Source organism: Mercenaria mercenaria, chromosome 12 (genome assembly GCF_021730395.1).
Source record: "Mercenaria mercenaria strain notata chromosome 12, MADL_Memer_1, whole genome shotgun sequence".
NCBI lineage: Eukaryota > Metazoa > Mollusca > Bivalvia > Venerida > Veneridae > Mercenaria > Mercenaria mercenaria.
In genome coordinates this window covers 43347987-43362407 of record NC_069372.1, presented here as the reverse complement: position 1 = coordinate 43362407, position 14421 = coordinate 43347987, and the positions used below count along the sequence as shown (strand labels likewise).

At 35.9% G+C, this 14421-nt stretch overlaps 1 protein-coding gene across 1 annotated transcript; it reads right to left on the bottom strand.

The window, feature by feature from the left end:
- Positions 1 to 1538: 1538 nt before the first annotated feature.
- On the bottom strand, positions 1539 to 13171 carry LOC123535028 (solute carrier family 28 member 3-like). The gene is made up of 11 exons (XM_045317540.2): positions 12634 to 13171; positions 11530 to 11674; positions 10873 to 11064; positions 10121 to 10282; positions 9477 to 9602; positions 9094 to 9245; positions 7366 to 7534; positions 6516 to 6659; positions 5948 to 6064; positions 3569 to 3749; positions 1539 to 2439 (listed from the first exon to the last, which is right to left on the bottom strand). The coding sequence occupies exons 1-11, from the start codon at positions 13071 to 13073 to the stop codon at positions 2408 to 2410; spliced, it is 1860 nt and encodes a 619-aa protein (XP_045173475.2). The 5' UTR covers positions 13074 to 13171; the 3' UTR covers positions 1539 to 2407.
- Between the last annotated feature and the right edge of the window lie 1250 nt (positions 13172 to 14421).

Genomic DNA, 14421 nt, shown 5'->3' with positions numbered 1-14421 from the left:
AGAAAGGGTCAGTGGCTTCAATCTGGCGGCGTTCCACCACAAATCTGTCTACTACACCTTTTCTTTTCATAGTTTGACGGCTGATTATTTGTAGTTTACTATCTATATATGGGTTTCTATGGGTTGAAGTTCTAGAAAGTATAGTACATGGATCTAAACATTGGCGAATTTACACTAGAACCCTGGTATAAAACCTTTACAGTTCAAGACGACATTCAGCACGATTTTAGGTGTCATGACAATTAATGTGTAGAGAAAGTAAAATCCCGAATGATTTAACGGTTGTGCACCTCGGAGTGGGGTAGGAGGGGTCATATTTTGATAGGATTGTCAGAGTCAATATTCAACAAGCTCTGAAAGACCTATTCATATATTGTTGACCTATTCATATTCTGTCAATGTTTTAGTATCTAGATATATATGATATATGAGCAACATGAGAAAACCAATTATTTTTACATAGTGGCTTTTCGACCAGCATGGATCCAGACCAGCCTGCGCATCCGCGCAGTCTTGTCAGGATCCATGCTGTTCGCTAACAGTTTCTCTAATTGCAATAGGCTTTGAAAGCGAACAACATGGACCCTGACAAGACTGCGCGGATGCGCATGCTGGTCTGGATCCATGCTGGTCGCAAAGCCACTTATAATGTTTGTTTTCTCATGGCGCGGCTCATATAGAAGCAGAACATATTTTGAAGGGGTCTCAGGCGTCATTTTGATTCATTGTGCTAATGGTGGAATTCAGACATTTGAATTGAAAAGACTGGCTGGTAGATAGGTTGCTATTTACAGTAATGGAGACCCATTATTAAAAAAATCTTATAGTCCAAAGGTCGTGTACAGAAAACTTCAAGACATTCTCTCCTCCAGAACTTACTCTTTGGTACGCTTTCAAAAAATCGAAAATGAATGTACTATCGTATTGCATACATGCCCTTGATACATTAAAACAACTTGCTTGAATTGAAGCTGGCAATATTCATATAGACACCTTAGTTAAAATGTTAAGTTATTGCCAATTTTCAATATTACAAATCATCTGCAGGCCCGTCGGAAGTATTGTAAAGTTGCGGGTGCTAATTATATAGCGGTCGATAGTTATAGCGGATAATTCAACCGTTTTCGTATAATTTCTGTATATATCTATATATTCCACACATTAATAGCAATTAATATTTCAGGTTAATGGAAGAATAATGGACAACAGACGGAAGTACAGGTGTTATTACTGTGAAGAAAGCTTTGATGTATTCAAAGTTACAATAGATCATTTAGTGCAAAAATCACCCATCATACTGTATCATATATCAATAAATTGAACAGAATCCTGAAAATGGTTGAAATTAAAAGGTTTTATACCAGTATAAATTGAAACCACTGACCCTTTCTCGAATCGCGTTGTTGACGGCGTCGCGCAGTAAACGACCCTACTTTCGTTTTCTCTCATCATTTGCCATATACACGCGATTAACCTGAAATGCGTCTTATTTTACTGAAAATACATTCTGCGAATGAAATAAGCCCATATTTTACACGCAAAAGTGCCAAAAATAAAAAAGTAAGTATTTTTTATGTATACTACTTTCAACAACACCACGAAGGCACATTTTCGACCGAATTACGGTGAATTTCTACACTATAACCTAAACCCTTATCAGAAAAATGAATTTAACGATCCGTTATACCCGAAAACATGCGCAAATTCGATAAAATACTGCAAACCGAGCGAAATAAAGGCAAACAAAAGTATGATCAAATGCTGGTGTCAGACAGAACATCTAATCTTCAAAAGTTGGTGTCAGTAAGAACCTTCCCTGGGAAGTATTTGGTGTCAGCCAGAACATTTTTGGTCTACCCATCCGACTTTAACACCTCGTATTTTCGCAAGCAATGAAGATTTCGCCGGGATATTTGGCAGACAAAGAGAGAGAATGTTTGGCTTTCTATTGAGGGTAATGCCAAGCTTGTTGCTTCAGAAATGAGAAAAAATCCGCGGTTCAATATCTAAAACAACGAAAATCTGGCCATGGATTAGCCATCTGTATGATTATTTGGTGGTCTTTTTAATTCAGAAAACATTCCTTTAGTTGCCTCTTTCTATCCTCGAAACCTGGTATGAGTCTGCTTTTCATTGATTCACATTGTGTAAAGAAAAAATTGAAAATACTAACTTCTAATCGACAACAAACTCCGGTGTCGCGCTATCACGTTATAGGGTGTGAAGAAGACAGCCTGTATAAATTCAAATATTCAATTTATAAGGTTTTATAAAAGTAATTACGTAATCCAAGATATTACATGCATATGTTAGAAAATATCGAAAAAAAAAAGAACAAAAAAAGAATGTCCAGATTTTCATCATTCAGCGGTATGCTTTGAAGAGTCTTTAGTAGCGATTTTCACCACTATGTCACCACTGCATCATCGTACAGTAATCCTGAAAGTGAACTGAATGCTTTTACTTAGATGTCCATAAAGAAATTATAGAACTAATACCTAACAAGAATCTGTCATGACTTCAAATGAATTTGATAACTTTTATCCTGCTAAATTTCTAAAAGTGACTTGTCCATCAGTCAATTTGGGCAATACCATTTCTTATTCGAAGGGATGTTCATTGAAAATTTAATGACGGAATAGTAATCAGTGCAGAACATGATCATCCTGCACGGATGTCCAGGCAGACCTTAGGCTGCACTGGTCGCAGAGGCATAATCACTTGTCACCGGCAGGCTAATGGTTAATTTCTATTTGCTTTAAAAGTGAATTAAAATCACAAAAGCTAAATTTTCTGCTGAAAGTACTAACATCTCCTAGAATTACAATTTTCTGACAAAAAGGTACATGTATATGATAGTTCGCTCTTAAACTACAGCGATCTTGTTCTTAAAGTTTAAATGAAACAACGTTATTAAGATCACAGAAACACTTACGCATCATAATTTCATACATGTATCTATAAATGATAAATATAGTTATTCCGATTCCTTGGAAATATAATTGATTACTGGTGTGTATTAATTGCGCAGGCATACGCTTTTGAAACTCTAAATAGATTAAAGGCTTTTAAATTTATTTACAAGTCTAAGTCGAAGGAACTGTGGGAGTCTTTTATAGATGCCCAGGATTTGATATCTAAAACTGATTACTAATATTTCATTGAAAATGTTACGTAATCTAGAAGCTCATAGCACATAAGATGCAGAAACAATGTATAAGCGAGGTTTTGAGAAGTATGTGAATTTCTATTTATTGATAAACGTATTTATTTATGGGAAACAATTTGAAGAGCTTTGCAGATAAATATAGGAATATGCGGCTCGAGGATAACTGTATAATTATGCGGTAAAAATAGGCGGTAACGAGGCTCTGCTGAGTTACCGAATAATCAGTTAAAGGAGAGAAGACCCTTTCTACTATAGCACCTGCAATCAATGATAGATTCCTTTTCATACCGTTTTCTTCACGAAGAAAATACGTTACAAAACCAAATGAATAAGTTTCTGTTACATATTTTAAGTATGAATTTAAACATTTGGTTAAACCATTAAAAAAAAAAGGTTTACCTGCAAAACTAGCTGTGAGATAACTTGCTACAGTTCCAGCAACCATTGATCTGAAAATATTTTCAGTTATCTCCCCTTTTCTGTTTGGTACTATCACTTCAAAGCAACCGATGGTCAAACCCATAATCGCAAACGAGGCTGAGCCACACAATGCGTAGGTAGCAATTATTTCCGATCTTTGCTGAAAAAGATTTTTTTTTAAAAAAAGAGAGGATATGTCGAAGGTTGTATAAATATTCTATGAATGCAATAAAAGTAAAAGATATAAAAGTTTATAGTGTGCGAGCAAGCACAAAAATAGCAGAAACCGATTAAAAATCAGCCCGTTCCATAATAAAATAATATCATGTAAGACCACTAATGGTCCCTTGCACCGACTTCGTCAGAACTCCATTACGAATAACAAAAAGTGAGTAGAATGGTACCAAAGCACCAGAAAGTTGAAAATAAGGTGATCAAGTAAGGTAAACTTGCAATATTTTACAAGTTCGTGTTTGTGTCTCAAAAGAACTATCAAGCTTTTAACAGTGTTTAATGTTGGGAGGAAGACCCAGGGTGCCTTCTTTAGACATAACTTTAGCCATGAACTGGTACTTGGATAAAGCCATGTTTGTTCACAAACCCAGCCTGATGGTTTACTCGTATTAAAAATAGGCACCCCGTGCGGGGTTTTGAACATACAAAGATACGAGCGGATACAAGCTACAGACCATATCTCAAAGGTGCACTATAGATCCGAATTTTACATTTGAAAATATGAACAATTACTACGTTTACGTTTACGTAAACATGCAATTAACAGTACTTTGCAACATGCTTTAAAATAAGACAAAATCATAACTAGCTAAACAAAGTATAAATATATATAACCAGTACAAAAAGTCTAGCAATGATTTATATTTAATATACATGCATACAATCTCTCTGTGGTTCTATGGCCGCCCGTGATGAGATAATGCACAGAGAGGCACCTGGGGTCTTCCTCAACCATCAAAGCATGACCTAAATTTGTGCTGGTGCGTCGTCATACCCAACAAATCTATTGTGCATGCAAGTTTCTGCGGCAACGACAGAGCGGTCGTTTCTACAAATATGCCAACATAACACTATGTATGTCCATTAAACCTCGATGTATTGGGAATGTCGGAAAATGTGTTAGCACAATGCAGGACGCCCGTCTTACTCTGCTGTTCAATTTTCTCATGACATGTGTTTTATTGGTAATCCAAGAGAGCAGCATCAGAACAAAAATTATCAGCCGATGTTAAGAAAGAAAGAATCTATATCCAAATCTAGATACATTGTACAAAAATACCATTTAGCAATTTACGCAGTTTGAATTTGCATTTGCTAATATGAGATGTTGTTTACAGTAACTAGAAAAAAAGTTACGTTTTCCGTGAGAAAACTTAAAATATTTTAAATGTGTGGGTAGATGCATTTATTCAAAGCCTGTCAAAAATTGGATGCGGAAGTCATGCATTAAATAAACACTGACGAAGATTTCATAAATGATAACAACAAAAAACTGGTACATCCTTATTAATGTGTGCGTTAACGTTCCATTCATTGCCTAATGAATAGGCAATCTTCACATTGCAAAGGATATTAAATAATAAATAATTATAATAACAGCTTTGCACACGGTTCAAAAATGCGATTTGTTCACATGTTGGGATTAGGTAAGAGTTTAGATGCAGTTACACAAACAGACGCATTCAATGTTAGGCCCGTTTGGTGATACACAATATGCCTGAACAATAAATAGATCATAGAATGACACAGTGTTTCAGTGACGCAAATATTTTGAAACATAACTATATATCTACTGTTACTGTGTAGAGCAATTCACAGAATACGACTTTTCAACGTATTAAGTCTGGCATATAATTCATCTTGTTATTTATCGCTGTGCCAGGCACAGTAAACGTAGTTCAACGGAGTACTTATTCACGTCCTGTATTTTTGTCCCCAGTTTCTCACCCTTCTTCCCGTACTGAGACGTACTGCTCCATGCCTAACCGTGTCCATCCCCACCACAGACCAATCCTATACCTCAACGCACGGACATATTCGTATGTGTGACTGTAGTTTTAGTTTTCAACTGATATAACATATAAACTACAAAGCCATTATTTTTAACACTTAACGTGCTGGACCTTTAGATATGCAATGTATAATACATGTATTTGGCGCTCCTTAGCCTTTTGTTGCCTAAAATCATATCCAGGGTGGGGGACCTGGGGTGTTCCTGTACCATTTAAGCAGACAAAAATCACCTAAAAGGTGAAGACCTTTTGTTGCCATTAAATTCAATCAGAAACGTACAATTAGTGAAATATATCATGGTTAGTAAACACTTAAAGAGAATTAACTTACATCGATCACTCCACCCACTAGTGTCTGATTCAGGTTGTCCAAAACGATGTCGTCACCAGCGTGAGTCCATGTATTGTTTACACTGTCGCCAATGTAGGAACGATAAGCCAAACCATTCTTGAAAAACATACTGATTTGTAAAATATATACTTTTTGAGAGTATCTTTAAAGTTACTTCTCAGAATGTTTGCTGGGAAAATACCGGTACCAGTCTTATAACATTAGTAGTTTGGAACAATCTTTAAAAACTGTCAGCTGTAGATTTAGCTATACATTGTGGTATTTTAAGAGGTTAGAACTTGTCACCATCGTAATAATTCGTCTTAAAAAGTATTGTTATTACCCATTTTATAGAGGGACTTACATTTTGTGGGTAATTTGTTGTTTCAGACGAATCTTGTACGTGTAATTAAGAACGCTTTTCCGCTTATATATATTTATAGATCTGGTTATGTCAAGTCAGTTTTTGATATTTTCTTATATCATACAAAATACCAAAGTATTAAAGAAATGGCATGTTAGGTTCATATAAATGTCATATTTATTTGTTGTTTTTTTCTCATATTACCAGCATGATAGGGCCTAGCTTGGGGTACGCTACAATTGCAAAACTGAAGGTCCGTATTCCAAGAAGCTCTCCGATGAGTAAACAATCTTCTGGTCTTGCCCCCATCATAAATGCAAACGGGTAGAATACAAATGAAAACAGGAACTGCAAGTATATAGCAAAAAAATCTGTTCTGATGTATTCTAATATAAATTATACGTTATGTCGACCGATTACTAATTGTATCATAATTTATACTATTCATACATACAAAATTGATGTAAAATGTTAAATCGTATATAAACACTGTAAAACAACATTCATTTAAATGGTTAAACTGTGATCACGCCATTACAGTAATAACAGCAATATATCTGAACAAAAAATATCTTTAACAGTACACTATTGGTCAAGGGAGATGATACTTGATAGTTGACCAAAAAAGCTTGTAAATTTTCCCTTCCTTCATACATTGAAACCTTTTTCCTGCATTGGAGATCTTTACGTATGACGTATGTAACAGCGCGTTGTTTATGCAAAAATTGTATTTCCTGTTAAATGTATTTTACAAATTTTGGATTTCTTACTTATTTGTTTTAACCTCTTCATTATAATCAAACAGTTGCACAAGTCCCGAATATACTTACATATTACTGTGAAATCATTTTGTTCTGTTGTCATAGAATTTTGCGTATTCTACCCTATTATGGCTATTTCGTAAATAATGAATGGGAATTGCGTGTTGTTCGTAGGCATTTATTTTCTGGATTGTCACAACTCCAACCACATTTCCACCAATATTAATAATTTCATTTTATGAATACGCCCCCTCCCTAATGAATATTAATTAATGATTTCATTGCACGTGTACCTCTATTGTCATGTTTTCTACACCTATCCTGTCACCGAACCACGTCAACGTGTTGTTTACAAATTCTAAAATGATGACGAAGGTCATGACGTAAGCAACAACCTGGACAACAAGCGAAACGCTCTGACGTATTCCAAGCATAATTGAATCCATTAATGATTTTGGGTGCCTGAAATGCATATGAATACATGTCATAATTTTATCTAAAAAATCTTAATTATATTGATGAGAACTTACGTTTTTACCTAAAGTAATGTTTGCGAATGAAAACACAGTTTTTCAGAAGAACTTAGTTGGGAACATAATTATGTTTTGGGAAATATTGTGCTTGCCATAACTCATAAGAATTTGTTTTATATTAAGGCAGTTCCGCACATTCGGATTGAGTTGTTCTTCTACATTGTAGAATTTGATTAAACTCAGATTTTTTCACAACTTCTGAATATACTTAGAAAATTCAGCAAATAAAAAAGATGGGTCGCGTGCTTGATTTTTTGCTAGACTGATTTGAAAAATTTGGACCCCAAGTTTTTATAATGCGAGTCTATGGCAAAATCACAACTTTCATCACATTTTCGCGAGTAGAAACATTTCTACAATGTAGACTTTAATGGGCTTTCTCACCATTATAAACAAACATATGGCCTTTGATGTGGTGAAATAAAATGCATAGGTCCGTGTGATTATATTTAAGATATTTGACAAAAATTAAAATAAACCGCACATTTCAAGCAAATTTTAAGACATGATTTTGAACTATTTAACGTGTTGGATGTTATAATATCGTATTCTAACTTTAGAAAGATAGTAACAGTGCCTTTGGGATAGATTTGCTAACAGGTTGACTTTAATTTATAAAATGATTTTCATTTCCGTACGTCGAATCCAGGCTTTATTCTACCTTTTCAGGATAAATGACGTTACGCCATCATTTCCGGTTTATCAAACGTGCATAACTACCTTAAGGCAGTGCAATTTTCAGGTAATATGTTCCGTTTATACAGCCTTTTCCACATCCACTATTTTTATGGGGAAATAGGTGCTTACCCTTGATATACCTTTCAACATATGTATGTTCCAACCCATTATACGGCTGTAATAAATATACACATGACTTACCACTAAGTGAGTTATAACATCTTAAGTGACATTTATTACCTTCGAAAGAGCGGACGCATTGGCAATGCAGAAACACTGTTTGACTATGAAACCAGGCGTCGTGAGTTCGATTTTCCGCTCCTTCAACTAAACAGAAAACTAGCATAGGGATACGAGTCCCGTGTATGGATGCTTTACACTTAAAACGCTGAAGAACAAGGGTAATTTCAGGAACTGTATCTTGCACAGCCATCCTAACTTAAATTACAACCAGTCTTTTGGTTGCCTCACCAAAATGGGTTTTCAATGGCGATTTTAAATAAGCATAGATACAAACGTTCAAAACATTTATATCGCCCAAGACAGTGTTTCAATTTACCCAAAGGCCGGAGTATATTGAAGCATGGCGAATACCTACAAACAGCTCCCATAAAAAACGAAAGGACCTTTTTTCCGTTTGTCAAACGTATTTCTATATATGTAAAATCAGTGCAAAGTACTGGTTTTTACATACATATTGTTATAAGTCTCTGCCGAAATCAGAATAATGGCCAACAAGCCCTGTCCCTCCAAAGGTAAAGATATTGATATTACTGTGTTTTATCTGTAAATTGTAGTATATTTTGATACCTTAGAAAAGTCGCTTTTTCTGCCAAACCTTTACCGTCTTTCGTCGGTATTGGAACTTCTTCTTCATCGTGAGAAGGAAAGCAAAGTTTAGCTGTAGCAAGAGCTGCCGGCGCCGACATGGCAGATGCTGCGACCAGTGGAGCCGCCGGCACCTGGTTTGAAACATATACTCTTTATTAGTTATTCAATGGCACCTGGTTTGAAACATATACTCAATATTAGTTATACAATTTTACAATCAGCAGATACAGAAAGAAACAATTATACAATCGAAACAAAAACAGATATACTTAGTTGTGCTTTGTACTTGTTTAAATGCATGTCTTTTGAAACAAAATAAATGTATATTGAAATATCATTTTTGTTCAAATAATAATGCATACCCCAGAAGACATGAAGATCACTAGACTTACTCCTCCAACAGTGGCCATACCACCGGCATACGTCACAAACAGCTGAGATGGCGTCATATCTGGCAGGTACTCTTGTATTAACATTACTGATTCTGGCTAAAAATATTGATCACAACCAAAACATTTATGCATCTGTAATCTAAAAGCATCAGAAATTTAGGCTTCGAATGAACCGTTTGATGAATATTCATAGGACGCGGTCAGATGTCAGACGGACATAAAGGACAAAATGAACATATATCCTCGCATAAGGGAATTTTGTGGTAGAGAAATAAAGGTATTTAAATACACTTGTATAATATATATATATAAATACTGAGTTAGTATAAGCATTTTGCAAGTTGATTTTACCTAACATTACATTTAGCTCGAGAATGGTTCCAGTAAGCTTAAAGCTTTCATCACAATCGAGCTAGAACAAATTAGTATAAACTACATTTGGCAGGAAAAGTTGTGAAGTTAGAGATCATGCGAAAATCTAGACTTCCCTAACTTTCCAGTCATTAGAAATTTAAATTTAAGAAAATAATTATTATCATGTTAATTTAGAAATAAAACAATATTTAAACCAAAAAAAGCTCCCCTATGTATTGCTGCAAAAAATATCTTTGTACCACATGTAAGAATATATTTCCAACAGCGTTGATCCCCTCCGATGGGCTTGTTCCAATACAGAATGAAAGTGCCCGTCCTACAGTTTCAACAACGTACTTGATGACGCCGAGATATGTCAAAACCGACATGCCGACGATGAGAACGAAAGCTTGGACCGTTGACTGAAATTGGAGGGGGATATTGGTATTTTTTACAAACATATTTAGTATCTTTTGTATTTGTATTTTTCATGTCACATTTGTCGCAATGCTTATAGTTATGTTCACAATCTAAACATTTTCTATTTCGTATTAACCGTTACACCTATATCTGTTTATAACATGAGCAATATCAGACATCAACATCTATCCACTATCTGTCGGAAGCAGCATCGAATCGTTATTACGACAACTTTATAAAATAATATCGGGCCGGTATTGTAAACCTTATCGGGTGTGCCAAGTAGTTTTTTCCCACATCTATGTTTTGTAGCAGTGAACAATTGGTTGATAAATAAATTTAAGAGTACCGGCGGCAAGGCGCTGATATGTTCACTTTCCAGCTATTTCTGATGGAGTATTTTCCCAATTGCCCTAACAGACGAACAGGTACCTGGGTAGAACCATCGACCTTCAGCAAGACAGCAGACGACATCCTGAGTGCAGAGATGAGGCGTATGTCACTCGAACTCGTGTTAAGGGACCTTTCCACTCACTATTTTCCCAAGCAAACTCGGCATCTCTAGAATTTAGTAATACTATCTAAAACCTACACCAAACGCAAGCGGATGATCCTTATATTTTTCCCCAAATATGAAAATACTTCCGGCCTCTCCGTTACCAATGAAAGACTCGAGTCTGTCCCCGCACCAGCGTATAATAGATGCTCCCCAACTTGTCTTCAATATCAACAATGCCATGATAAACTGCAGTGCCATAGCCCAGTAAACTGTATGCCAGTTTACCTGTAATATAGAACCTTTGGCTATTTCGGTTGATTATATGAGCCATCCACAGGTTTTATTTCCAATCCGAAGAAAAGACGACTTCTTATAAATTCGAAATCAAAATGATGATAGCGGTTCTAATTAGCATAAAAAATAAAAAGAAACAAAAGTAATAAATGTCACATTTTTTTATTGTTTTACACACTTGTAAAATCTGAAACCTCGTACACATATCTACGATAAATGCCTGCGAGGTTTCGGATTTTACAAGTGTGTAAAACAAAAAAAAAATATGACATTCATTCCTTTATTAAAATCAAGTATCAATAAAGCTTATATCAGGTATGACAATAAATGACTTTTACTAAGAGGGAAATAGGAATAATACACTGAGATGGAGTACATTCTGGCAGACCACAGAGACATATCAGGCGAATTATTACTTTCGTATCATTTATCAATATTCCTTTGGATACCACTTACCTTACGTTTGTTGTTTGAATACAGGAACATTAAAAATGGGAATCCGAATAGCCCTATCAACGACCTCAGATTTCCTGGTGTCTCCATTGCCACAAACATAATCACATATACAACCATAAACACTGTCATGGCCACGTACAAGAACCTTCAACATTAAAAATATTTTGTATGAAACAACAGGTCATAAACAATTTGTTTCTTTTATTAAAATCATACTAGTGCCGATATAAGCTACTTCTTCCAACACAGGAACCGAGTGCAAAAAATCGTGGCTCCGCTGTATTCATAATGTTATACATAACACAGGTAACATTATGAAAAAGCAATATATCCGCATCAAATGAGCAGATCAACCACAAACACCTGTGTACTAAGCCACTCATAAATAGCCCGTACCTTAGATCAAACGTTCTACACCAGATAAATATGTTTGACCTCGCTTTTATTAAGAACTCTGGTTGAAGGTGCGGATGGGCATGTCTTTCTCGACGGTAACTGTTTAGGCGGAAACGAGGCTCAGCCGAGTTACCGCAAAACAGTTACCCGAGAGCCAAATATTTCCATCCATACCTTGATATGTTCTTTTTCTTGTATGTCGAATTCTTCAATTTGTAGAATTTGTAGAAGATATAAAGAAAAACTAAGGTTTTTCTTTTAGGCGCTAATTTGTTATAGTAGCGTATGAATTCACGTATTCATTCATAAATTACAGCACGTGAGTCATCTTATACCCCTGGGTATAAGATGAGTTTTTTCTAGCACCGGAAAAGCACAGGAAAATCCTGTCCGGCATACAAGAAAAGTTACTTCTATTGCTGGTTTTGCTTGGTTCAAAGTCACGCCGACACAGTTTAGCTCATATGGCGACTTTTCCAGCATTTGCTGCCCTAGTTGCCACTTCTGGCATCATTTTGGGCGCGGGCGAGAGCAACTGAGTAAAGCCACCGAACATCCGTAAGTCGGCTGGGTATTCTATTCACTTGAAAGAACTTTACGCCCTATTCGAGGCTTCGAACCCAAAGCAAAAACGGAGAAATGATTCGAAGACAACGAACTTAATCACCCGGTTACGGAGGCTATGAGTCAATGTTTTATATCTCTTACCATCTCAATATCAAACTGCTCTTCCCCTTTGAATATTTATCAAAGAAGTTCTCAACAATGGAAGACCAGCAAGAGTAACATTGTGTCTTCTTCAGCAAACTCCAGGAGATTATCCAAACCCCTAGAATCGTACATCCGATAAGCCTCCAGGAGCCTTCATCTCCTATGTGATAAGATAATGCGAACCCAAAATACACAAAGTATCCCAGGAACAACAAAACTTTTCCAAACAAAACAATCCTGTCAAAGTTATCATCCACACATGTCTTTGTTTTGCGTGCTATTTTAATCACTGAGTTATTTGTATCGGCAAATTTCAGCTGAGTTTTATTAACACCATCGTTGATGTGGTCAGGAAGGTGTATGTCTGACAATTGCCCGTCATGGTCAATTTTAGCTGCCACGGACGGAACCTCCGTTTTGACTGTAATAAGCTCCATTTTATGTGCACAACACTGCTTATTTTACTAGGTCACGATTTAGTAAATGCTGCGGCTGTTAGTAATACGTTATGTATGCATATGCAAAGATAAGTTTTCATAACCTGAACAATTTTAATAGCGGGACTTGTATCTATAAACTGTAGAACCAGATATTTTTACTAGGCTCTTATTTTCACTACATTCGCTCACTGTCGTATTTATGAAATCAAAGAAAATCAAAAGCGTTAGTGTTATTAATAATTCTACATGATGGCCATATACCGCGAATAATCTTCCACGGGCGCCAATTCCAATTTTCAAAAATAGCGTAATTTTAGTCTCGCGGTAATATAACTGATTTTACAGTATTATTCTTCGTTTAATGATTTAAAAGTAATATCAAACCAGCCATTCACATAATTTCAAACACATTTAAGGAAGTATCTTATTTCTTCTTTTCTCGTCAAATGTTTATTTAAGCCGAAACTATTTACAGTATACGGCGATCAAACAACTGTCGTTTTACAAATTCTAACAAAGAGATGGTTTTATATCCTTTAATTTTCAGTCTGTTTCGTATCAACTCAAAAAATACATTTGACGTAAAAAGAAGTATAAAAAATGCATATTCTTAAAAGTGTTCCGATATTTGATGCTTTAGATATAAAATATTTCTTGATTTTCCCTCTCCAACAATTTTTACGAGTGCAACACATTGTTATTAAAAAACACAAACAAACATACAATGTCCCATCACTTTATGTGTTAGGAATTTTTGTGTTACTACACATTTGGAGAATGCGAATATGTAATGTCAGTGGTTGTGTAGCCTGGCTCCCTGGTTGCATGGTTATTTTTTTATATAAATACTGGAAGCAAAATAAGAAAGTCTTAAGCCTCTAAAATAGCACATTTTATCTGATGGCTGAACCATACATGTTCGGAGCCAGAGGCAATGGAAAATGTCAATGTAGCAACAACCTGCTGGAGTTACTTCCTTCTTAGCAATATAAATATGTTAATTAATCAAGTCGTCCGCTGCGCATTAATTCTTTCGTTCAGCTGAGCAGGGTAGGCTGTCACACAGATTACTCTCATTAACAGAATACCTGACAAGTAACAGGTTTGGCCCTGGCAATAAATGAAATTGCTTTTGCCCGTTCATTCTGCATGGCCATTACAAGCCGAGCACTAGTGAGATATGCCTATGACTACCAGGTGGGCTCGATATATACAACACCGGCCTATCCCGGTCACGTGATCGGTACACAGGTGCCGAGCGGGCTGATCACCATGTCCCGCAGGTGTATCAAATTGATGCTAGCCTGGCTGAAACTAGTACAAATCGGGCAAAATCGGTGTACCG